General features: G+C 39.5%; 1 protein-coding gene across 1 annotated transcript; it reads left to right on the forward strand.

Moving 5' to 3' along the window:
- Positions 1–7,629: 7,629 nt before the first annotated feature.
- Positions 7,630–24,192, forward strand: LOC105052563 (calmodulin-binding protein 60 A). Its single transcript, XM_010933407.4, is given in 11 exon segments — positions 7,630–7,869; positions 7,947–8,013; positions 10,616–10,665; positions 14,798–15,273; positions 17,244–17,404; positions 17,495–17,710; positions 19,853–20,015; positions 20,118–20,563; positions 23,458–23,557; positions 23,642–23,914; positions 23,917–24,192. Coding segments are annotated over 11 exon segments (2,115 nt in total). The 5' UTR covers positions 7,630–7,780; the 3' UTR covers positions 23,991–24,192.
- The last annotated feature ends 1,047 nt before the right edge of the window (positions 24,193–25,239 follow it).

Consider the following 25,239-nt stretch of genomic DNA (forward strand, 5'->3'; position numbering starts at 1 on the left):
CTTACGTAGATACACTCACGAAAAATGTATGCGCTTTCCAAGCACTTCAACCGTTGGAAGCCCTTCGCTTTTGCATGTCTGAAGTCTCGTAACACAATTTAAAACCAGACAAGCGAACACTTATGTGTTTATAGCTTGCCTTCCCTCCATCCCCCTTCTTTCCCATGTGTGGAGCTTTCCTTCTTCCTTCATCTCCACCATAGCTTCAAAGCGATGCTTGCCGTTGCCGGCGAAGGTGGAGGAGGATAGGAATAGATCTCAGACAGCGAAGCGATGGCGGGGCCTCTTAGTCTAATAAGTATCTTGGACTTGCTGTCCTCTCTTCTTCTTCCTCTTTTCTTTCTTTAATTATACTCTTTTGTTGGTATTTCATTCAAAAATATTGTTAGGATTTGACGCTTCGAGATTCAGCATACATTGAGCCCACAGCGAGGTTCGCGGCGAAAAATGAAGTCCAACGAGATCGAGATCACCCCAAACGGAACTCGGATGGAGGAGATACGAGCTTTTGAAATCTGCACAAGATCCAAGGCGGCGGAGGACCGCCGGCGGCCGGCGAAACGGCGGCGGCGCGGCCGCAGGCGGGGCCAGCGCGCGGGATGCGCAACCCAGGCACGCGGCCCAGGTGGGCGCGCAGCCCAGCCCGTGCGCGGGCCCGCGCGCGGGTGCAGCCCAGGCCCAAGCGCCCTGCCTGGGCCCTTTACCCCGATCCACCGTGGATCGGGCGGTCCACGGCTGGGCTTGTGGACCGCGTGGGCGTTTCCCACGCATTTCACGCGATCCACGATAGTATTTCATGGACCGGAGTGCTATCGGATGACGTGGGTGGCTCCCAGTCTTGATCCGACAGTTCAGAGGATTATTTGGCTTTGTTTAGGACTCCTAATTTCTCTCTAATCAGGTTTAAGCCCTTTAAATAGGGCTGATCGGTGAAATAGTAGAGTGGTGATTCGGTTTTTGCTGAGGACGCCGCACGGAACCCGAGAAGAGGAAGAGAGAGGCGCGAAGAGCTGAGAGAGAAGGAGCAGGAGACTCCTGGACAGCGGACGCCAGGCACTTCAGGGGTTCAAGGGGTCTTCCAAGAGAGAGAGCTTTTATGAGGAGAACTTCAGGTGAGAGAGAAATTGGGTGTACGAGGGTTGAGGGTGTGATCTCTTGTAAAATTTCTTTTTTATAGTGAAGTTTGCATGTCCCATGGAGGCGAGCCCTTTCGTGGCTGATTCACGTATTTTGATTGTTTCGTTTTGTTTCTTCTTTCTTCCTGCTATATCGCATAGTACTGAAAAAATCTTGAGAGGTGGTGTCCTGGCCAGACATCCACCCACCAAGTGGTATCAGAGCAAGGCAGTACAAGGACGTAGATTGCAGCGGTGGTGAGCAAGACTGAAGATGGAGAAAATAGGAACAATCAAGATGGAGATCAACAAGCTCGATGGTAAGAGCAATTTCTCCTTGTGGCAGGCAAGGGTGAAGGACGTGCTCATCTAACAGGGATTGATCGATGCTCTCTTGTGCGATGAGAAGCCAACCACCATGGAGGTGCGGGATTGGAAACGACTACAGATGCAGGTGGTGAGTACCATCCGCATGTACCTGACGGATGAGGTGGTGATCTATGTGCTGAGCAAGACTTCCCCGACGGTGCTGTGGTCAAAGCTCGAGGAGTTGTACATGGCAAAGTCTCTCACCAACACTCTTTTCCTCTGGAGGCAGTTCTACCAACTGCGGATGGCTGAGGGACAGAGCGTGCAGAAGCATCTCAGCCACTTCCACAAGATCCTCAGCAACCTCCTCAGCGTTGGCGAGAATGTTAAAGAGAAGACCAGGGCGTTGGTTTTGCTGGCGTTGCTTTCCCCTTCGTACGAGTCCTTGGTGACTGCTCTTATAGTGGGGAAAAGCACTATCAAGATGGACGAGGTCACCACGGCGATACTCCAGAACGAGATTCTCAGGAGAGAGAACCCAGCTTCAAGCTCAGGTGGCAGTAGCTCAGCTTTGGTGGCTTCTAGAGGAGTAGGAGGCGGTAGACGGAGCGACAGGAGATCGCAACGAGGGCGGTCCAAGTGCAGGAGGGACTTGAGCAAAACCAGATGTTACCGGTGTGAGGAGTTGGGGCATCTAGCTAGAGATTGCTCTCAACTCAAAAATCGGACGGTGGCTGCTGTAGTGACGGCCGGCAGCAATTCAGATAGAGATATCTTTGAGATATCTGACGAGGTATCTACTTCTTTCTAGCAGTGGATATTAGATTCTACATGTCCCTATCATGTATGTTGCAGAGAGGAGCAGTTTGACTCCTTAGAGAATAGTGAGGGCACTGTATATCTACCGGATGAATTGAGCTGTGCGATCAAAGGCATTGAGACGGTCAACTGGAGGACACATGACGGTGCAGTGAGGAGATTGGGGGAGGTCCGATACATACTTGATTTCAGACGGAATCTTATCTCACTTAGCAGACTGGATTCGAGAGGCTACAGGACGGTAGTTGGTAGAGGAATCTTGAGGGTGCTACGCAGCGATAGGATTATGTTGGAGGGGAAGAAGGGGAGCAGAGGACATTATTACCTGGCGGGAAGCCCAATGCGAGGTGGAGCTTCGGGAGCTAGGTGGAGTCTAAAGCGAGGTGGAGCTTTAGGAGGTGGATCGGGCACGAGACAGAAGACTTGGGAGAACGAGAGGCGACGTTGCAAGGTGAGATTCCTATTACCGTAGGACGATGCCCTGAGTAGGTCTTAGGTCAAGAGGAGCACAACATACGACAGAGATGGGATCGAGCAGTCTGGCTCGACTCTCATGTTTGCCCATCCATGATCAGCAGGCGATTGCCCTAGGACATGGGGGCGAGGAGATTCAGAAGCTCTCAGAGTTTGGAGGAGGCCGAATATCAAGTCGAGGTGGAGATTGTTAGGATTTGACACCTCGAGATTCAACCCATATTGAGCCCACAGTGAGGTTCACAGTGAAAAATGGAGTCCCACGAGATCAAGATCACCCCAAACGGAGCTCGGATGGAGGAGATACGAGCTTTTGAAGTCGGCACGAGATCCGAGAAGGTGGAGGACCACCGATGGCGGGCCAGCGGAACGGCGGTGGCGCGGCCGCAGGTGGCGGCGCGTGGCCCAGGCGAGGCCAACGCGCGGGACATGCGACCCAAGCTCGCAGCCCAGGTGGGCGCACGGCCCAAGCGAGCTCGCGGCCCAGCCCGTGTGCGGGCCCCCGCGCGCGGGTCGGCCCAGGCCCAGGTGCCCTGCCTGGGCCCTTTACCCTGGTCCACCGTGGACCGGGCGGTCCACGATTGGGCCTGTGGACCGTGTGGGCATTTCCCACGTGTTTCATGCGGTTCACGGCACTATTCTATGGACCAGAGCGCGATCGGACGGTGTGGGTGGCTCCCGATCTTGATCCGACGGTCCAGAGGGTTATTTGGCTTTGTTTAGGACTCCTAATCCCTCTCTAATCATGTTTAAGCCCTTTAAATAGGGCTGATCGATGAAATAGTGGAGTGATGATTCGATTTTTGCTGAGGACACCATGCGGAACCCGAGAAGAGGAAGAGAGAGGTGCGAAGAGCTGAGAGAGAAGGAGCAGGAGGCTCCTGGACAGCGGACGCCAGGCACTTCAGGGGTTCAAGGGGTCTTCCAAGAGAGAGCTTTTGTGAGGAGAACTTCAGGTGAGAGAGAAATTGAGGGTACGAGGGTTGAGGGTGTGATCTCCTCTTGTAAAATTTCTTTTTCATAGTGAAGTTTGCATGCCCCGTGGAGGCGAGTCTTTTTGTGGCTGATCCACGTATTTTGATTGTTTCATTTTGTTTCTTCTTTCTTCCTGCTGCATCGCGTGGTACTGAAAAGATCTTCGGAGGTAGTGTCCTAACCAGATATCCACCCAACAGATATCATAGCCAAGCTCTGACTGCTGCTTCTAGAGGATATCGAGGGAGTGATTTGCAGCAGAGTGGTATAAATTGAGCTTTGAATCTTGATGAATTGTAAGATGAAAGAGAAGAATCAACGAACAATCTTTGCCAACAACCGTAGGCACCTCATCTCTAAGGGCTTGCCCTTCTAGGAGGTCCAGAGTTTAAATCTTGAGAATTGCATATGCGCGCACATACCAAAAAAAAAAAAAAAAAAAAAAAAAAAATATATATATATATATATATATATATATATATATACACACATACAATGAAATTTAAAGGTATTAGCAATCAAGTGATCTAAATTTCATATTTGTCAATTTGATCAATCAAGTGATAACATCGATCCAAATCAGAAAAATAGATAGATGGAGCTCAACATTATTTATATAGCCCATTAAATAAATAGACGTGGCAAAAAATTATTAAGTACAGTTGACATGACATCTTATTGTCTTAATTAACAATTAAGATTGGAATACAGTCAGACTTCCAGCGGCATCTCTTTTTTTTTCATCTTTTCATCATCTTCTCTGAGCTTATCTACACCATTCGCTGTGATCTTAACCCCATTATCAAAGAAGTCCAAGCCATCCCCATTTGCAGCCATCCTTTATGAGCTTTTTTCCGTCGCTCCTCCTTTCCATAGATTTTCTTTAATTTCTCTCCTTTATTTAAAAAATTAAGCATCCAACAATGATTGGAATATTGCCCAAAGCTGAAGAAGCCCATTTATCCCGTTTGCAAGTAGTTTTGCACCCATCACTCTCCCATCTGCTTCTACTTTCAGTCCACCAGCGATCTCTCACAAATTCTTCTCTCCTAAAATTTTTCCTCCAAGGCTGAAGTCGAGACATTGGTCGAGGAGGTGAAGAGACTCGAGTTGAAGCTTTCGGCCCTCACCTCTAATTTTAAGAACGTCTCAACAAATTATAAATTTATTTAATATATGTTGCTTTAGGAGACTGCAAGGAGAGAATTGGCCAAAAAGAAGAAGGCAAGAAGATAAATCATGAAAGATAAAGAGTGCATCGAGCAGTTTCTCCATATGAAAATGGAGGTGGCATTTTATTCATTTATTTATTTTTCTTAATGTTGATCTGGAGTTATCCACCTTTCTTATAATGCCCAATGTTGACAAGAGGCAATTAGGTTAGAAATTGTCTAGAAAATCATTATAATGCATGAGGCTACAGTAGAAGAGTTTAGGATTGGCCAAAGAGCTTGCTGTCCTTAAACTGTATGAGTTATTGCTATAAAAGGACAAGTAAATTTGGCTTGTAATAATCATCCTTTTCTTATTTTTATTTGGTTCCTGTTGGGATATACCGACCGATCTCTCTCACACCGACTCACCATCGGGCCCATCTGATCGGTGCCCGACTCTACCGACCGCACCGACCGACGATTGCCGACACCGTCCGATCGAATATATGTCAATCGGGCAAACCTTTTCTGTTTCCGACTGACCGAACTGTGGAGCCCGATATCCGACTCCCGCAACGCGCCCGACTGACCGTCGGAGGGTCCCTGGGTTTTCACCCGATATTCTACAACCAAACGCCGACGTACAGTCGGTCGGCTCCTCAGAATACCATATGACTGCTGTGGGCCGCCATTCTGACAAAGGCATGCGGCACAGCCGTCCTGGGATATTATCCTGCCAAGGACATAGATTAATCTTAGTGATGTGACAAGTCCACGGCGATTTGACAGTCCGCGGTAACTCTGACAGCCTCCGACGATTTGACAACTCCTCCAATTGTCTGCGCCATTAATGACGGCGCCACACCGCGCTCTACTATAAAATGGAGAAGGCAATAGCACTGCGAGGAGGTTCCCTCGAAACCCTTGGACTCTCTCTCGCTGAGTTCCTTGATTCTTTTCTACTGTTGCCTAGTCTCCTCTCTGACTTGATCATCGGAGGGTCTCCGCCGGAGTCACCTCCGGTCAGTGCGGACTTCTTTTGCAGGCGTTCGTTCTCGACGACCGGGCGACGAGGGGATTGGCCGCAACAGTTCCTAATAGTTCAGGACAATAGATCTAAATCTAGTAGAGGAAAAGATGGTGAAACTTGCATCACTTGGTCATTGTAGCAACCATGAGAATATGGTGCAGGTTCTGGAGAGATCACTTGTCCTTCACAACTAGAGGGTGATATATGGTCAATATTTTAATCTATGAGAACAAAAACACAATGGCAAGATTTAGCAATGAGCAAAAGACTTTCCAGAAGAGCCAAGAGATAGTCTCCCTCACCTCATCATCTTCCTAGAGAATTGATTTCTAGATTTCCTCCGTGAGAGAAGTGAGAGACAATACGGCATTGCTAGCAGAGCCAAGGGTGGAGGAAAAAGAGCAGGACTAGGGAGAGTTTATGCTTTTCTTCACCAATGGGATGAGATGGAGGGAGAAGTGGTGCCAATGGTGGGGCTCTTCAGCTGGAAGTCAAAATGTGACGACATTTAACTGAAGAAGGGCTTTATGAGGGTGGGGGGAGGAAGGACGAGCGATAGGGGCATGGGGCTTCCGATCTTCTAGTGGTGGGGTTTGTCGGTGGTGATGGGTGGAGTTGATGACATTGGATAGGTTTTTGGAGTGTTGGTTTGGGATGGGTTGATGCAGAGAGAGATGGGAGAAAACGGAAGGAAAGGTGGGGTGTTATTATATGGGGTAAGAGAGAGAAAGAGATGGAGAGAGAAGAGGAGGAAGAAAAGCAGATGGATTTAACATATAAGATGCCATGTCCATAAATTTAAAAATCACATGATATTAAATAGCAAATGGGGTTGAATCTTGTTTGTCTAATTTCTTGATTGTGTATGATTTATCTACATTATTGACTAAATTACCACATCTCAAAGTTCGCTCATTTGATTGCTAGTATCCTAAAAATTGATGGTATAAATTAGATATTTTCCCCTGAAAACTATTATCTCGCAAGATTAATTTTTTTTTCATTTCATAATCCTATTTAGCCTACACAAGTTTAGGCTTAGCTTTATACTAAAGCCTCTTTGGTTGTCCTCACATTTTTGGTCTTTAATTTTGAGCTAGGCCCTAGCATATTACTAACAATCAAGTAAAACTACAGTAAGCACATTGGTTTAGCAGATGGAGTTGAATAAAAAGAACATGTAACTTGAAAGCAAAGAGGATGGAATTGTAATTATGAGCAGAAGTGTACATCGATAAATCACTCATTGTTTGGCTAGACCCATTTGATACTTTTTGGGATGGCAAAGTACCGGGAAGATCATTGTGTATAGATTAGGAAAAGATATTATTTGCTCATTATAGTAAGTTTGAAATTTGAATGAATGGATAAAATTCATATTGTGCTCAAGTTGCAAAAGGAATCCATCTATCATGTTGATTGAATTTTGAAATAATTATTTAATATTAAAAATTTTAAATAGTAGGGAATTGAGATCTGTTTGGATGATCACATCGCTTTTCTTAACAATCAAATGTTTGGAAGCTGCATCTCAGAGGAAAAAAAAAAAAAATCTAGACCTGAATTATTAGATCTTCTTAGACAAATGATAGTCATTATAATGGTTAATAACAGTTATAATAAAGGTCAACTGTCACGTGTCTGGCACGTGGGACCAGACGTACCATGCGTTTTGGGGGGGTAACTAGCATTCGTCCCCCATGGTTGAAGTACACTTTCCAAGTACTTACACTGTTAGAAAATCTAAGCCTTGGATCGTTCCCTCCGCTTTCCGGGAGTTCCATACCGCTAAAAATAAGCGCCAAAGCAACGACTTTTTGGACACCGAGAACTTTCCTGTGCTCCTTCCCTACCTCCTCTCCAGTGCCGATTTATAGCCACCCATCCCTTTCCCCTGATCAGGGATGGCTCCCAAACGGCCCCTCCCTCCGCCGGAGGAGGCGGAGGACGGCGGCATATCTCGGGCTCTCAAGCGATGGCGGCCCTTGGTCCTGTGAGTGCCTAGGGTTCGGGTTCTGTTCCTAAATTTGCCACTAGAGTATCTGATCCGTATATCTTTCTTGATTTCAGAGAGGTACTGGGCGAGCAGCACATGCAGCGGCTCTTGGTGGAGCTCGAGAAGGTGCTTCGCAGAGTGGTATGAGTTCGATCTTTGACCTCTTCTTTAGTGGTAGCTCAAGTTGTATTTCTTTTGATCTTTTTTTTATTTTTGGTTCTTTTTTTTTGATCTATGTGTTTAAGATTATATTTAGTTTCAGGTAATTAAGATTGTGCGGGATAGGTTAAAGTGGAGGTTAGAATATAATTTAAGATTGAATTTGCATCTTGGGTTCCAATAAATGGCGAGTAGGTGCATGGATTTCTTTGAAAGGTTTTGATTTCTTGATGTTTTGTGTTAAAAAGAGCCATTGTTTTTCTCGATTTCACTCGTATTGCTTTTGTTCCTTTAAATTGTTCTTTTGTTGTAATATATTGTTGGTTTTACATTTTTTTAGATTGTGGTTAATTTAAAATAAGTAGGATTTTTTTCAAGTAAGTCAACCGTAGGAGGTTGGATTTCCTTTTTTTAATTTCTGGATTCCAAGAAATGCCTGGCAACTGGGCTCTGGTTTCTTGGAAAAGGATTGGTTTCTTGATGTTTAGGGTAATGGAAGCAAAATTTTTGTTCCTCTGTATTATTCTTATGGGAGTGATATGTTCTCGTGCATTATAGTTTTAGATGGAATTGTGCTAAAATAAACTAAACAGGAGTTAGAATATAGTTTGGGAGTCTGTTTTAATTTTTAATTCCAAGAAATGGATAGTTATTAATCTTGGATTTTTCAAAAACAGGTTGATCTCTTTTTGGTTTATGTTAGTGCGAGGCTAATTTTTAAGTTCAATTTTGTTCAGAGGATAACTTTCTGATTTATCTTCAGAGTTGTTATTTCAATTATTTTTTTTATTGTTTGGCAGTATTATTGTCCTGTGTACATTTTTTATTATCTTGACATTTTTTTTTAAAATTTTGATAAAACCTTTACATATAGTTGGAGATGTATATCTGTAATCTTTGGCTGATAATTTGTGCCTGAAGGATGACTGAAGTTTCTGCTGCTAATCTTGCTTGCTTCCTATTTTATTAAGACTCTCATGTTGCTGTAGTTCTTATTTTTATATATATTCCTTACATATTTCTGTTGTATTTGTGTATTCATACGTTTCAGTCTGCATCTTGTAAAGGTAATTGGGGAGTTTAGGATAAGGCTTGGGATTTGTTTTGAGTTGGGTCCATAGGTTATAACTTGTGTTTCAGGGATATTTGCATGATGTTTTTTTCCAGAATTTAGCCTTACCACTTCCATTGTTGGACAAACTAAATGTACCATCAATTAGGTTGCTTATCATGGCAGTATAGGTCATGGTTGACTTAAAGAGGGATTCTTTTCCTCCTTAATACACGCATGACGTTATATGTCATGTAATCCCTCAAAACAGTGCAATCTATACAAGAAGAGAGCATCATAATTTTTATGTCGCATTATTCAGTAAACTTGATATTATATCCTGATTGTTAAATTAGTAGTTAATGTACAAAATTGCGCACATTAACTTTCCAAATCAATTTGTAGAGCATTGATTAAGCACTTAATTGGATTGAATGAGTACTGAAACAATTAAGATAATCTAAAAATTACCTAAGCAAACTAAAATGAGCACTTGGCATTTAGATGGGTATTGCTTGAAAAGTTTGGCACCTTTTTCTTTTAAAGTGTGCATCTTAACCATTTTAGGAAGCCTTCTAGATAACCTTCCATTGGATTTCATATATAAAATCCCAAACTAAGTCTTAATTCTACTATAAGAAGACCCTGGTCATGTCCATGTTGCATGACCGCCTGAGCTAGGTGAAGTTGCCTCCATAAGTCAACTATGACCGCAGCTCCCTCTGTGACGACATTTAATGGAAACTAGAGAATAGAATTTTTAAATAAAACAACCAATATACTAGATTATATAAAACATGTTACCTTCTATTGGTGGTTATTGCTATTGTTTGTTTTCTATATGGATATCTTGAATGGAACTATTGAACTTCCTGATCTCTTTCAGAAGATTCTCAACTAAATGAGATTGCCAAAAAGACAAAATATTGTTTCTCATAATCTCATGAAGGAAGCTTTCTCATCATTCAGAGTTTATGGATACACAACAGGATCACATAGATTTGCTTGAAAAATGTTGTGTAAGAAGGGTTAAAAACAATGCTGGGCTCTTTCATGCGGACCCTGTTCCTACTAAAAAGGTTAAGCATATCTGTTCATAATGAAACAACTCATGCATGTAATATAATAAAATGATGTTGAAAGCAAGGACTTAAGTGCCACTGCTGCTGGGTATACCAGCAAATGTGCCATGTCATTCCACAGCTTAAAAAAAAAAAAGAGGATGTAATAATCTTTTCTTAGTGAAAAAGTACTTTAAAAAAATAATTGATTGGTGTTACACCAACCATGGTGTGTACCGGCTGCCATGGACTGGCATGGGCCAGCACTTGAAACTTTGGACAAAAGGAGCTCAACTAATAACATCAAAAAGTAGAGATGCATAAATTAGTGATAGAATTAGTTCTCTTTGGAATTGTTGACTGTTTGGTTGATGATCTTAGCTAAAATGAGGTACCTGGTATATACATTGGGTTTAAAACTGTTCATTTCTGTGACCAGCTTCTGATAAATCATGTTACCTTTTGTGATCAGGTTCCAGAAGAACTAAGGAGATTACATGCCAATCATGTTTACCAGCCCAGGTACAATTTGTCTCAATGATTGATGGTACTTTTAGGAGCCATAATCACTTTAGGATTTGGAACTTTACTCTTATAGTTCAAGGGATTGCATGCCCAGTTTCCTACCATACATTTTTTTGTTGATTTATCTACTTGCAGCTGAAATGTGCTGAATATTGTTCATTATGCCCAATGCTTCAAATAAAAACCAAATTAGGTTTACGTATAGAATATGCATTTTCTTTTTTTGAAAGAAAGATTAGGCTTGCCTAACCACCTTTAGAGAATGAAAGAAAGATGTAACTACCTAAGGCATAGGATAGAAAATAGAAAGAAGTAGAATAGAAAAGAAGAGAGGAAGAAGAAGAACAAGAAAAGAAACAATAGAAAAATTGAAGTGCATTTAGAGAAGACGAAGTAAAATGTTATGCCTATTCAAAAGAAATAAGCTGGTCCAGCTTTAACCAGAAAGGGAAAAATAAAATTAAGAACTTCCAGCTCTGATGAAGATTTATCTGAAAACATGCAATTGTTTCTTTCCAGCCAAACTAACCAACAGGTTGTATCAGCAATTTTATCCCAGTTTAGTCTCCAGCATATTTTAATGTAATTTTATCCAACTGGTCCGGAAAGCATTAATGTCATTTGAGTTGGGGAGTTACTTGGGCATGCCGAGGAAATGATTCCAAATGGCACTGGTGGTTGCAAAGGTGAGGAAAGGATGATCAATTGACTCAGCATCTAACTTACATAGAGCATAAATTGAGGGACCTATCAAGTTTTCATTTCTTGAGGTTTATCTGCGGTCACTAATTTCTCTCTCAAACAGAAGTGGGGTGAAAACTTTTATCTCTTCTGTATGTCACTTTGAAGGAAAGATGTCATGCAGGAAATGTTGCCGCCATGACTAGGGGGCTGTTTGTTTCCCTCCAATTCAAATACAAGTTGCAATTAAAAATGATGCAATTGGAATTGCAATTGCAAAAACTATTTCTATTTAGTTGCTTTTAACTAAAAACTGCAAATGCAATAGCAGCTATTTGGTTAATCCTGCAAATCATCCGGTAAGGTCACCCTTAAAAATAATTGTCATATTATAAAAATTTGATATCATTATCATAACAGATATATATTTATTATATTATTGTTTTTGTAACTAATAATTATCATATTATTATTATTCTATTATGAATATTCTATGATAAGAATCATTATGATACAATGACAATAATAATTATAATCATAAAAATAATTATGCTATGAAATAGTTATTATAAAATACATTATAAGTTATAACAATAATTATCATATTAATTTTTATATTTACATAATAATATTAGTAAATAAATATCTATTATTATAACAATAGTTGTTATAGTAATTATTTTAGTAAAAATGATTCAATATTATAGAGTTAGATATTTTTTTATAATCATTATATATCGATAATACATGTTATTTAATTATTATTCTATTATAAAGACTCATTATATTATAATTATTTTGATATTATATATAAATTATAACGATTCATTATAATAGAATAATAATTTAATAAGTACATCATGATCATTGTGATTTAAGTGATCATGGGTTCAAAACATTGAAATAGTCTCTCCAAACATGGGGGAAAGGCTACATACATCTGATCTTTTTAGATCCTGCAGTGCTAAGAGTCTTGTGCACTAGGATACCTTTTTATGATCATAAATATATTATTAAATTTTTATTACAATATTATAATAATAATTATTATTATATTAATATACTTTTCTATTTTATATAATTATTACCATATCTTTTATAATTTCAATATAAAGTAATACTATTTTAAAATCATTGATGGATAATTATAAAAATTGTTGTAATAACATAATTATTATAAATAGAGGTTGTAAAATAGTTATAATATTATTGTGATATTATATATAGATTATAATAAGAATCATTATGATACAATTAAGGTTTAAAGTTTTGGCTGGAACAGATTGGCTTTAGCCAAAATTGGTTCGAAATTGACTAGAATTTTCAATTTTGGATAGTTTTGATGGTTTTGGTTGGTTTTAGCCGGTTTCGGCGGTTTTGGCCAAACCTAACTGAAACTTTATTTTTTGGGGTTAACAACCAAGTATGTTTAGCATTTTCTGCAATTTACCATGTAATTGAATAATACATTTGAAGGTTCTAATAGTCTGAACAAGGTTTGATTTTCTATAAACTTTGTTAATGGAAAGTAGGATGCAATCATAACATGTGCCTTTAATTCTAAAGAAGCAATATTATAAGGTGTAGTAAAGTTAGATACGATAGTGATGGTGAACTATCCCATCACTATCCTCATCCGCATCAATTCTCCCCCCCATGTCACAATGATAATGATTTGCATGGCCCACCTTGCAATAGTATGCTATATTGATATATATATATATACACACACACACACACATATACACACACACTTAATTTTATACTCTTATATACTTATTAATTTCTACTTGATTGAGAGATATTTGGTATTTTATACAATAGAAAAGCACAATGCATTAAGCTTCATTATAGTTTAGAAATTCTCCATCCCAAAAATTCTCAATTCCTAATTAGATTACTACGGTACGTAAAATACAAATACAGAAAGATCAAAAAAGAAAAAAAAGAAAATCCTACCGTTGATCTATTTGTAATACGTGAATGGACATAGACAAACGAAAAACCTCTTAAATGACTTCAATATTGGACCTTGGACATATAATAGTTCTGAATCGAACTTTCTCTTTAGAAAGAGAAGAAATGGTTCGATCCATTTATTTGTATATATATATATATATATATATATATGCCTAAAATCTCTGAAATTATATATGTTATGATCTAGATAACTTAAAACACAATAAAATCATACATATAACTTGTGTTGATTTTTTAACTTTTGTTAATTTTGTAACTTCTTGGGATTTTGGCCAAAACTTTGAAATTCGGAGGGAAATTATTGAAACTGCCAAACTTGTCGCAGCCAAAACTATCCAAGGGATCGAAACTGAAACCGATCCGAGTTATAAAACGTCGGATACCATAATTATAACTAAATAAATTGTGACAATCATAATAATTGTTATATTATTAATTGTAGCAATAATCATTACAGTATTATGCTATTATGAAATTTATTTGATATTATAATAACTATGTGTTATTAAAATAACATATTTATACATTATTATGTATTTATTTAATTATGTTAAAATGATATAATATTAAATCTCAGTGGTTGGAAGGTGGTGAGTGATTCGTTTTAGGGCTAGCTACAATTGCAGAAAATCTTTAATAGGAACCGCAGCCAGTTTTGCCTGTAGTTCCAATTACAAGATTAGACCACTTTTTGCAGTTCAAATGCGGCCCAGAGTTGCAATTGCAAGCATCCAAACTTTTGTTTTGGATGTCTGCAATTCATTTGCAACTACAATCTTCCCAATTGCAAGCAAACAAACAGTCCCTGAGAGTAGAATAAGATTTCCTCACCATAAAAGTGCTATTATTAACCCAATGCAAGCAAATATTATCCTGGGACAAGTAAGACGAGCATTTTGTAGTAGACTGAAAAACCCTGCCAGTTCATTGTTGATATTGTGAAGTGCCGCAGCTCCGAATCCTATATCCCAAAGGAAGCCCGTGTCTTCCTTGAAAAGATCAGCAACCTTAGCTTCTTTCTGCATACCTAGATTGTACGAGGACCTTTGAGTAATATGTGCATATTTTGGTAACCTTGCATGTTGCTAGTTTTCCTGTTAAAATATTCAAAAAAGATACCTTTCTTTCAGCAACATGTAGCATTGCTAGTCTGCTACAGTTCATATATATTAGCTCTTATTATTTGTAGTTGTTTTGCTGATACCTACACATGGTAGGTTTTTCATTGACATTATTTATATCAATATGGTTATCATCCTTCACAGCACATGTGTGCATTTTCTTTCATGAGTGCCTAACTATATAGAAACTGTGATGATGCATAAGAAGAATGTGTTTTATTTTATGTCACACCAGAATTGCTCAGTACATGTCTGGTAGCTTGGTAGCTTAGGAATAGTAATTGATGACCTTGTTTAGGTCATTGAATAGCATTACTTTTTGATGGCCATATTTGTGGACTGGTCAGCGATCAGGACAAGGAAATCAGGTATCGCCTGCATTTTCGGAACAAGCTACCAAATGACTTTTTCACATTCAACAGCATTTTAGCAGAGGATGGGATGAGTCTCCAGATAGCTCTAATGGATTCCAACTTAAGGGAGGTTATCACTTCTGATCCCTTATCTTCGGTTAAGGTTGAGGTAGTTGTCATTGATGGTGATTTTGTCGGTGATAGACATGAATATTGGACTGAGAAGCAGTTTAAGGATCGTGTTGTACCTCAAAGAGATGGTAAAGGACCACTGCTGACAGGAGAGTTGGTTATTAAGCTGAACAAAGGAGTTGGGTATCTTGCTCATGCCACTTTTACAGATAACTCGAGTTGGACAAGAAGTCAAAAGTTTAGGCTAGGTTTGAGACTTTGTCAAAGTGAATGCATCGAAGATAGAGTTCAAGAAGGAATAAGTGAACCTTTTAGAGTAAAAGATCGTCGTGTGGAATGTAAGTTCATCTCCTCTTAATATTTTTACCATCTTAATTTTTTTCTATAAGACTCTGAAGGTGGGAAATGATAAATTCATAGGAATAAATAATGAAAACAGTTTCATCTCTATGTTGCAGAATATGCCAAAATGTGCCATAGATACCCTGTTTGCAACGAACAAGAACAACTATATGATACCATGTGGATAAGATGTTACTAATACAGTTAATATCTTGAGTCATTAGCATTCTTGCTCATAACTCAATTAGTTAACAAGGTTGTCTTCAATGCTGGGGCCTTCAATCGAACCAGCTTATCCACAAAAAATGTCACAAATAACAATACCTGTCAAAGCCAAAGCTCAAAAAATTATTATAGCATCTTAAAACTCTTGTTTTTCTACTTCATGGTGTTGCTATTTTGTTATGTCAATTTTATCTTTTTTCATGCAAAAAAGGGGATCATATTGAAATCTTTGTTATCTATGAGATCATATATGACAGTATTGATAGTTCTTAATTTTAGTGTATAAATTGTTAATTATTATATTTTACAAGACTTTATTCATAGATAAAGTTTGAGAATACTGAACCTGTTATACATAATCTGAGATGTTGTCGCCTTTTTAATTTTAATTTCTCATCTAGATTTTTCGAGTTAATATACTGAAGCTTTGTATGTGGCAGTACCAGGGAAACATGTTATTAGTCTTTGAACAGTATGGACTTCTACATTTCAGGGTTTCCAAAAATGAAATTATTGTATTAAAGAACATCAAAAATACAAGCAGCAGTATAATTTTGAAATATTGCCTGGTCATGTTTTGCCAAACAGAGAACACTCTCAATTACTAAATACTATAATGTAACCACTTTTCTTTGTTTAAATCATATACACAAAAAGAATTTCTTTGAGATTTGGTCATGTTCTGTTGAAGTATGTGGAGCTTATGGTGGCAATTTTTTTTTTTGCTTTTGGCTTTCAGAACTGTCTGGATCTTGCTTTGATAAAAAATTTATATGTTTAATCCCTATGAGCTGATTATGATCATTAACTAAATGGCAGATATTACCCAAAGCTACCCATCAGATATGTATAGTTGGCTTGTACTCATCGATCATCTATTTTTTCTTGTCTTTCCCATGAGTGTTTTGGCCCTTGAGTAGGGACACCTTTGACAAGTATGTGCGAATATTGGTTAAATCAAGCAGTCATTGCCTTTGGCTGATCGTTTTGTAATTTTGTGAAGTTAGAGGTCGTTTGGAAAATGTTATCACCATAATTTTATGTTTTATGGAGCTCAGGAAGCTAACTAAAAGGATATAATCATATTGAAAATATATAATATCAGGTCTATGTAGCTTTCCAGTTGTTGCTAGTTTACTAAGGGATGGGCTTTTCCACTCAAAGTGAGCCCTCAAGGGTGTAATGAATATAGAGTTGCGGACTTGATCAAGAAATAGGCTATCAAGTGACAGGGTTAAACTAGCTAGATGATTGCTTACTGACATGCAGTTATTTTCTACCAAATTACCATGTAGCATGAAGCATTACCAAATGCATCATTGTTTCTATATGCATTTCCCATGTGATCATCATACAGTCACTTTGTTATGATATCAGTTGTGAAACCTGTATGGAAACAAGCATGATGGAAATATTATGCAACTTTTAATTGGACAAGTAATTGGAACCATTGTTTCTTGGTGAATGGTTTTCAGCAACATGTTTATTCTGTCTTGGAGAATGTCCTCTGTTATATTGGATTGTGTAACTGCAATTAGATACAGACTTACATTACATATGATCCATGTATACATGTGTTGAAATTGTCTTATATAGATTGAAATTTTATAAGCATTGTCTGCAATAAACAGTAAAACCTTAGATGAACAAATACAGAATGGAGAATATGATAAAAATGAATGATATAGTTATACAACTGTCAGTCACACTTACTCTTACAGCAAAATCTATCTTGTGGCAGCAAATCAAAAGCATCATTCTCCATCATTGACTGATGATGTATGGCGTTTGAAGAATATAATGAAAGGTGGTAGATTACATCAAAGGCTTGTGGATGGAGGGATCCATACTGTGCAGCAATTCCTACAAGCATTCACTATGAATCATGAAGGGCTGAGAAGTGTAAGGAAGTTATCTCATAAATTTTAGGTAAGATATTCTGGTAGCATGTAAGCTCATAAAAGTTTACTACTTCTTGCTTCTAACTTTCAGTTACTTGGCGACAAAGCAAAAAAGAAAGAAATTCCAAACAAGAAATGGCAAGGAATTCTTGCACATGCTCAGAGGTGTCCTGTAGGCAAGGAGCTTTATTCATATAGTGTTTCAGGGCAGAATGTTGTGCTCATTTTCAACTCAATATATGAACTCATTGGAGCAAAATTTGATGGCCAATATTACTCCATGCATGACTTAACTTCATTTCAACAGGTGTGTATTTAGATTCAGAAAATTAAGCCATGATGTTAACTCATCATGGTTGTCACATGTCTCTCCATCATATTTCATGCATCTGTTTGTAGAACTTGAACTTGATAATAAGTTAGCATGAAAGTGCCAGTTGAGAAGCGCTGGTAACAAAATTCATTTTATCATTCTGCAATTGCATATGAACCTGCAGTCGGGCCCAATATAATGATTTTCTAAAGTTTATTTTGCATTGTAGACCCTGTATATCCTTCATATCTTGGTATAGCACTTACATGATTTTTTTTTTTTTGGAGCAAATGCATGAAAATGTTTAGTGTGCCATGCCATGTGAATCTTCACAAAACCTGTTTGCTTGGTTAGAAAGGTTGGACCAAAAGAGAGTTGAGTTTGGATGTTATTGCTAGAAAAGATTTGCCATACCGTGCCGAACCGGCCGTACACCCCATCTCGTACCGGACCGGCGGGGAACCAGCATGATTCGGCCGGTAAAATCGGTACACCGACGGTACCGACGAATAAAGAACGAAAAGTGAGAAAGAGAGAGAGAGGGGAGGGAAGAGAGGGAGGTGGGAGCCGCCGGAGGCCGACGGTGGCCGGCTGCGGCCGTCGGAGGGCTTCCGAGCCCCGTATCGCCCGATAAGGCTTTCAAGAGAGCAAAAAAGAGAGAGAGAGCGCTCGGAGGGGGGGGTGGAGAACCTACAGGACAGACGGTGCCTCCGTTGCAAGGCTCCTGGTGGCCGGCGAGCCGACGGCCTGAGGGCGGTCGAGCGGGCGGAGCCCCTCCGCGGCTCCGCCCCCTTCTTCTTTTTCGAAACAGACGACGTCTGTTTCGATTTTTACTTTTTTTTTTTGTTTTAAACTTATGAAGTCGACAACTGGGTTGCCGACTTCAGAATTTTTTTTTAAAAAAAACAAAAATCGTGAAGCCGGCAAATCGTTTGCCGACTTCACTTAAAACCACGTTTTTAAAAAAAATTGCGAAATAGGGGTATCACGATGCTCCTGTTTCACGCCTGCGGCACCGCGCGCGTGGACAGTGCCCTCCGACGGCCACGGCGGCCAGTCGGAGGCCGTCCGACGGCCCCGCCGGCTCCTTCCCCTCCCTCTTTTTTTTTTCTTCCTCTTTCTCTCTCTCTATTTCTCTCAATTTCTCACTTTCTTCTTCCGATTCGGGTCATCAGTTCGATACGGTATAAACCATACTGAATCGTACCACCAGCCGGCCGAAACGGCCGGCGGTACCGGTTCAGCAAACCTTGGCTAGAATAGTTGCTGGAGTCCTTATCTAACAACCAGATATTTCTTGGGAGAAAGATAAGCCGAATGGCTTCTGAAATCTGAAAAGCTTTTAGTAAAAGCTCTTTAGACAGGGAGGGGGAAAAAAACCTTCCTCTTTCTGTAATGAAATCCGCCATTTCCTGTTCTGCTTCTCTACCTCCACTGTCTTTGCCTCATGGCTCACCTCTATTCCCTTTGCAACAGTGCTACCACTATAACAACTGCCAATATCCAATCCTTTCCCTTCTCTCTTCCATCTGCAATTGCATCAACACCCAAGAGAAATAGCCTCCTCCCTTTGCTTTCCAATAGCATTGCTTCTGTTGAGAGTTGGTGCACCATTGAATTAGCGAGGTGGACTGGGGAGGCAATGGTGCAATGGGGTTTGGCAGAAGGGAAGAATGTGAGAGAAGGTTGCTTTTAGTAGGTTCACAAGTCAAATGGGCTGACAACAGCAGAGAATATAGCTTTGGAAGCTACGAAGACTAAGTGGTATTGTGACTTCGTGCATGGGGGAGAAAGAGCTTTTCCCCTTTTTTCCCCCTCGTGGAAGGGGGTGTGTGAGGTCTTACAACATCTATGTAAGTTTTCTAAAAAAATCCTATGATTTTATAATTATCTTGCACAGCATACTTTTTGTATTCTGGTTTCTAGCAGTACCCTTCTTATTTTCTTTTTGGGGACTATAGATGGGGACACACAATTTAAATTTCTGAGTCAAACACTGAACAGCTCCCAATGTATGAACCCAGAACCTCCACCCAAATGGAGGGGTGCAATCACTGAGGCTATTATACACAATTTGCATTTTCTGCTGGAAGTTTGCTATGTTTATTTGAGACACTGTCATCAATTTTCTTGCAGGAATCAGTGGAGAACTGGAAAGATCTTGCCTTTAAAAATCGAAAAGACATTCATAAAATGGATGACAACCTTCCCCAGCCCATCACTCCAATAGATGTTGCTTCAGTTCCTGCATCAATTTTATTGAACCCACAAATCCCATATTGTGATGGTAAAAATCATGGTAGGTAGAGTCAAGATCTTTTTTGTTTGAGCAGTATTAGTATCTTTTAATTTATACCTCATACTAATTAGTTAGCATTTTAAACTTTTAAACTTTGGACAGATGAAGCAACTACCCAGGTTGGTTTTTGGCATCAACCTAATGTGCCATACAATGAGCATTCAAATGTTTTATTCGGACTAGATGACTGGACTCCAGATCAAGCAACTACCCAGGTTGGTTTGTGGCATCAACCTAATGTGCCATACGATGAGCATTCAAATGTTTTATTGGGACTAGATGACGGGACTCCAGATGAAGCAACTACCCAGGTTGGTTTGTGGCATCAACCCAATGTGCCATACGATGAGCATTCAAATGTTTTATTTGGACTAGAAGGTTGGACTCCAGATGAAGCAACTACCCAGGTTGGTTTGTGGCATCAACCTAATGTGCCACACAATGAGCATTCAAATGTTTTATTCGGACTAGAAGACATTCCTGTTCCGGCGAACAGAGTCCAGTCAATTCAAGAGTCTTCTTCCCTCCAAGAGCCAGAAGTTTCCAATGTAAGTGATATTTTGACTAAATTATATCATGGTCTTTTTTTGGATAGTTAATTATATCATGGTCTTTGCATTGCCTTATGGCTAGGGGACATTAAATGATCAAGGATTGCAGATACAGATTGATCTTAGTATTTTATTTAGGCAGCATAATAGGCAGGTCTTTCCTTAATATGTTAGTCTTGATGTCAATATTTCTTTAAGCAAGCACCATTTATGAAGCACCTACCTGCTAGCGAAGGTTCAGGATAGTACAGATGGGTTACTTGACAAGTATCAAGCATATTCACCTGTAAAAAAGTCCTAGTATGGATTCTTATTTATGTCTCATATCAGTGTGTAAGCTGAATTGCTTCATTTGGGCCATTTTGATGTGTCTAGCCTGTACCCTAGTTAATCTATATTAACATACAGAGCACTAAAAATTTATAATATGGAATCATTCCAGTTTAATTCACATTGACACATGCCAAAACCCTGCATCATGTTGATAAGGCCACAAGGTTACACTTATATTGTAAATATCATAACAATATGCTTTACAAATTTAAACATAGTAATAAAGTTGGGGTCCAACATGTTTTGTCATGGGAAAATTTGCAATTTGTTAAAACGTGGTAATATGCCAGAAATTAATGGAAAACACCAAAAACAAAATGGATATATTTTTAAAAATTCCAGAGTTATTCACGAAATATTCACCATAGAATCATAAAAGCTTGATATCTTTCATCAAGTCAACATAAACTTGGGGAAGGTCCACGGTGCTTGGACAATTTTACGTTAAGTTAGAGAAGAATTTTAAACCATGTGACTATGTAGATACTCTGCAACAGTATATGAAGTCATCTCATTTGAGGTTGTGATGTCATCCTAGGATAAGAAATTAAGGCTACATTATTGAACAATTAGGGATGAGATCAAGGTCTTACGTCCTAGCAGGATAGGGGTTGTCACGGCCATCCCATCCTGTTCTTGTGAGAAAATGGGACCAGGATGGGTGTGGGACTCCCAACCCATTCATGTGAGGAGAGAAGAAGAAAGAAGAAAGAAGATAAATAAAGAAAGATAAATAAAAGGGAAAAAGTAAATCTAAAGAAGAAGAAAAATGAAAGAAAATAAAGAAAATAAAGAAAGTTAGAAGAAAAGAAGGAAAAGAAAGAAAGAAAGAAAGGAAATGAAAGGAGAAGGGATAGAGATGGAGGATATCTATCTGGATGCATGATCGAGACTACTGCCAAGGTGGAACGGGATAGCAGGACGTCCCATTCTAAAGAAAAACTGAGACACCTCCATCCCACGGGATTTAAAACCTTGGATGAGATATTGAAAGATGCCAATAGTTTTCTTCAAGATTATGTTTTGACATTACACAAAAGGTAGTTGTACAAGGCATTATTAGAATTTCTTTGGTTAAGGAATATCAAGTGAACTCAAACACAGGCTAGAATCTTTCTGCTGAAAGGCAAAGTTGGGATGTACATGGCTCTCTAGTTGACCTACTACTCTTGTACCTTGCACAGCATGTACACAAGCTTATCACCCAAACTCTATTATCCAACCTGTTTTCTACTTATCTGGACTCATTAGAATCCAAACCCATGGAAAAATGAACTCCAGCCACAAGTAAAACTTATCAGTTGTACTCTATCTCAAATACAAGCTAGGTTTGGATTACCATTTCCAACAATAATTAATTAAACTTAGCCAAAAAAAAAATTATAATATAAGTACAGTTATGTACTATTAAATCACTGATACAATGCCAATCTAAAAGAAATATGTTCCAAAATTTAAACTGCAAAAACTTGACTTTGTTTGCCAAGGAACTCAGGCATATGTAAGGACCTTTAACTAGTGCCAATAAATGAACAAAAAAGATGGGGGAACGTCAAAAGTAAGGAATTTGAATTCTCAACTGTCTAGAGGAAGAAAATATTAGGACAGAGGAGAGGATTTATTTGGGGGATTTAAATGTTGTTCTGGCTGGATTTTGAATATTGTGGCTATCCTTCCTTGTGTCCTTTGTTTTATTAATTGACATAACACAGAAAGAGAGTGGAATATGTAAAAGAAAAAAAAAAGTTAATTGCTTGAATTCTTAATGGTTCATTTTAATTTTTTTATATAGTATTACTACAAGTTCTTCATTAGCATATTAGCTATATAGTACATATAACTCAAGTTAATATACATAGGTATAATCAAGGACATAGATGAACTGCTTAATGTATGTTAGTCACCTGCTCAGGCATCAAGCAGCTAATAAGCACGAAGGCGGTAGCCTTGTTTGGTACCTGTGTTAGCATAAGGTACCTCTACAACCGCTCATAGCAGCACCATTTCAGTTCTGCCTTTTGTTTTCTAGATCTGATTTTAATACAAAAGTCTGTTAGAAGGAAAGGATAAGACGAGGAAAAGTAGGAAAAAAGGTGGGAGAGATGCAAGATGGAGGTTTTTCATAAAACTCTTTTAAATGTAGCTACAAAACTTAAACTTCATATCCAGAATAACCTTGATAAAAGGCAAATGTTATAACAACTTACATAGATCATAACTTGAGCAAATGCTTAAATGCAGTCAGAATATAGCAAACATGATAAAGAAACTAATTCGAAACGTTCTGCTAGATTGTAGCTTTGTATCATTCTACAATTAGGGTACTGAGATTTCATCATATCACAAAATATGCTTGCTTAATGTTTGTTAGCAACAATATCTAATACGTATTTTATGGGACCCTCTTGATGTGGATGACATATTATGCAATGCAGAGAATCTTGAGCAAGAAACCATGCAACGTATCATCTCTCTTCATGTGACATGTATCTTTATTTTGTATTATAGTTTATACAGAACTTTTCCAGTTCATCTAAAACAATATAATCTTTCTACAGGGACTTCCAGTTGGCAGCATTCCAATGCACCCACCTACAGCAATTGATACTGCCTTTCGAGGACCAATCCTACCGTCTTATCACCCAGCCACATGTACTGGTAGTTAATTTATCTGTCATGTAATTTAATTACTTCCCGTTGTCTTCCGGGCTGATGCTTAATTGACGTTGAAAATCCCGACAGATGAAGCAGCTACAGACGTGGGTTTCCAGCAACCTCTTCAGGACATCTCCAGTGAGCAGGACTTCAATCTATTTCCACACCCTGCATTCTTCCATGGAAACGTATCTGATTGCTCATTCGGAACTGAGACTGGTAGAGTGGATGAATGCATGCTTCAGCATGAGGGAGTGGGTTTCGAGGATGAAGCTGTCCCAACATCTCCTCGAAAGTGGGTTAAGCTGATCGCTGGCCTAAAATGTGGGCTTTCAATTAGCAAGTACTTGGCTGCAAGAAGACTGGAATTGTGCATTGTAGTGTCCAAACAGTAATGATAAGAAGTTATCTTGGCACACTTGGAGCAGGGTGCTGAGAGCTTGGAACAGTATCCAACACTTGCGGAAAGAAGATGGAAGGATTTTTTGTAATTCCGTAGTATCTGCATGCAAGTGGAGTGGTAAAGCTGAAAATGGTAGTAAGCAGTTTATTGTTATGAGAGTGTAATTCTTACCATATGCCAGGTTGTTTCTTAAAAAGTGAACAGTTTTATTTTTATAAGAGTGTAATTGTTACCATGATCCGGTTGTTACTAGTACCATTATAGTAAATTATAGATGACAAAAGTGTGCAACTTGGGATAATAACTGCATAAATTTGGTGCTTCAGTTTTGATGCCTCTCTTTTGGGGAGACTAAGCCGGTCCTTTGGTGGAATGGAGTATACCTTCCACTGCCAATTGGTCGGGACCATAACATCCGTCCACAAGGTTGGCTGTGCTGGTATTAAGGCCCATACCGCTCAGCTAGTAGACAGTTTAGTATACTCTTGTGTCGATCCGTGTCAGGTCCAAACGGACACAGCAAAGAGAGCAGAGTAGAGGGAGAACCGAAGAGAGAAAGAGAGAGAGAGAGAGAGGAGGGAGGGAGAGAAGGAGAGGGAAAGGGTAAGGAGGTTAGTAGTGGCCGTCGGAAGGCGAAGGAAGATCCAATCATTTAGAAGCTTCCGAGCCCTTCGACGGTGACCACCAAAGTCTCTGCCCTCTTCCTCTCCTTCCCTCCCATCTCTCTATCTCTATTTTCTTCTCTTCGTTCGAAGGAAGCGAAGCTTTAGAGACCTCAGCGGCGCATGATTCTGTTCGATTCAGCGGCCCTCCGAGCCATTTTTGGCTGGAAAAAAAAAAAAGGAATGTTGGATCGCGACGAAAATGATGAAAGAGAGAAAGAAGGAAAACCACCATCGCGCGATTTTCTCTTTCCCCTCCCAGGCAGTTGTTTTTTTTGCTGTGAATGGATCAGGAAGAAAAAAATAAAAAGAAGAGAGAGAAAGAAAGAAGACGCCGAGTGCGATTTCCTTAGCCGGACGATTTGGCTGGCAGGATCGCAATGACGAAAGAAAGGGAAAAAAATGGGGAAAGGGGGACCCCACACATTCCTTTTCCGTCAATCCGTCCGCTGGCAGCAGCCTCGCATGGCCATTTGGAAAGGAGAGCGCGAAATCGCCGGTCTCCTCCCTCTATATCTTCCTTCCCCTACCTCCCATGGCCACCAGAAACCTTCCTCCTCCCTCTCTGTTCTCCTCTCTATCTCTCTCCCTATCTCCACTTCTTTGCTTGTGCTCGCCGT

Source organism: Elaeis guineensis, chromosome 10, assembly GCF_000442705.2.
Source record: "Elaeis guineensis isolate ETL-2024a chromosome 10, EG11, whole genome shotgun sequence".
NCBI classification, from domain to species: Eukaryota; Viridiplantae; Streptophyta; class Magnoliopsida; order Arecales; family Arecaceae; genus Elaeis; species Elaeis guineensis.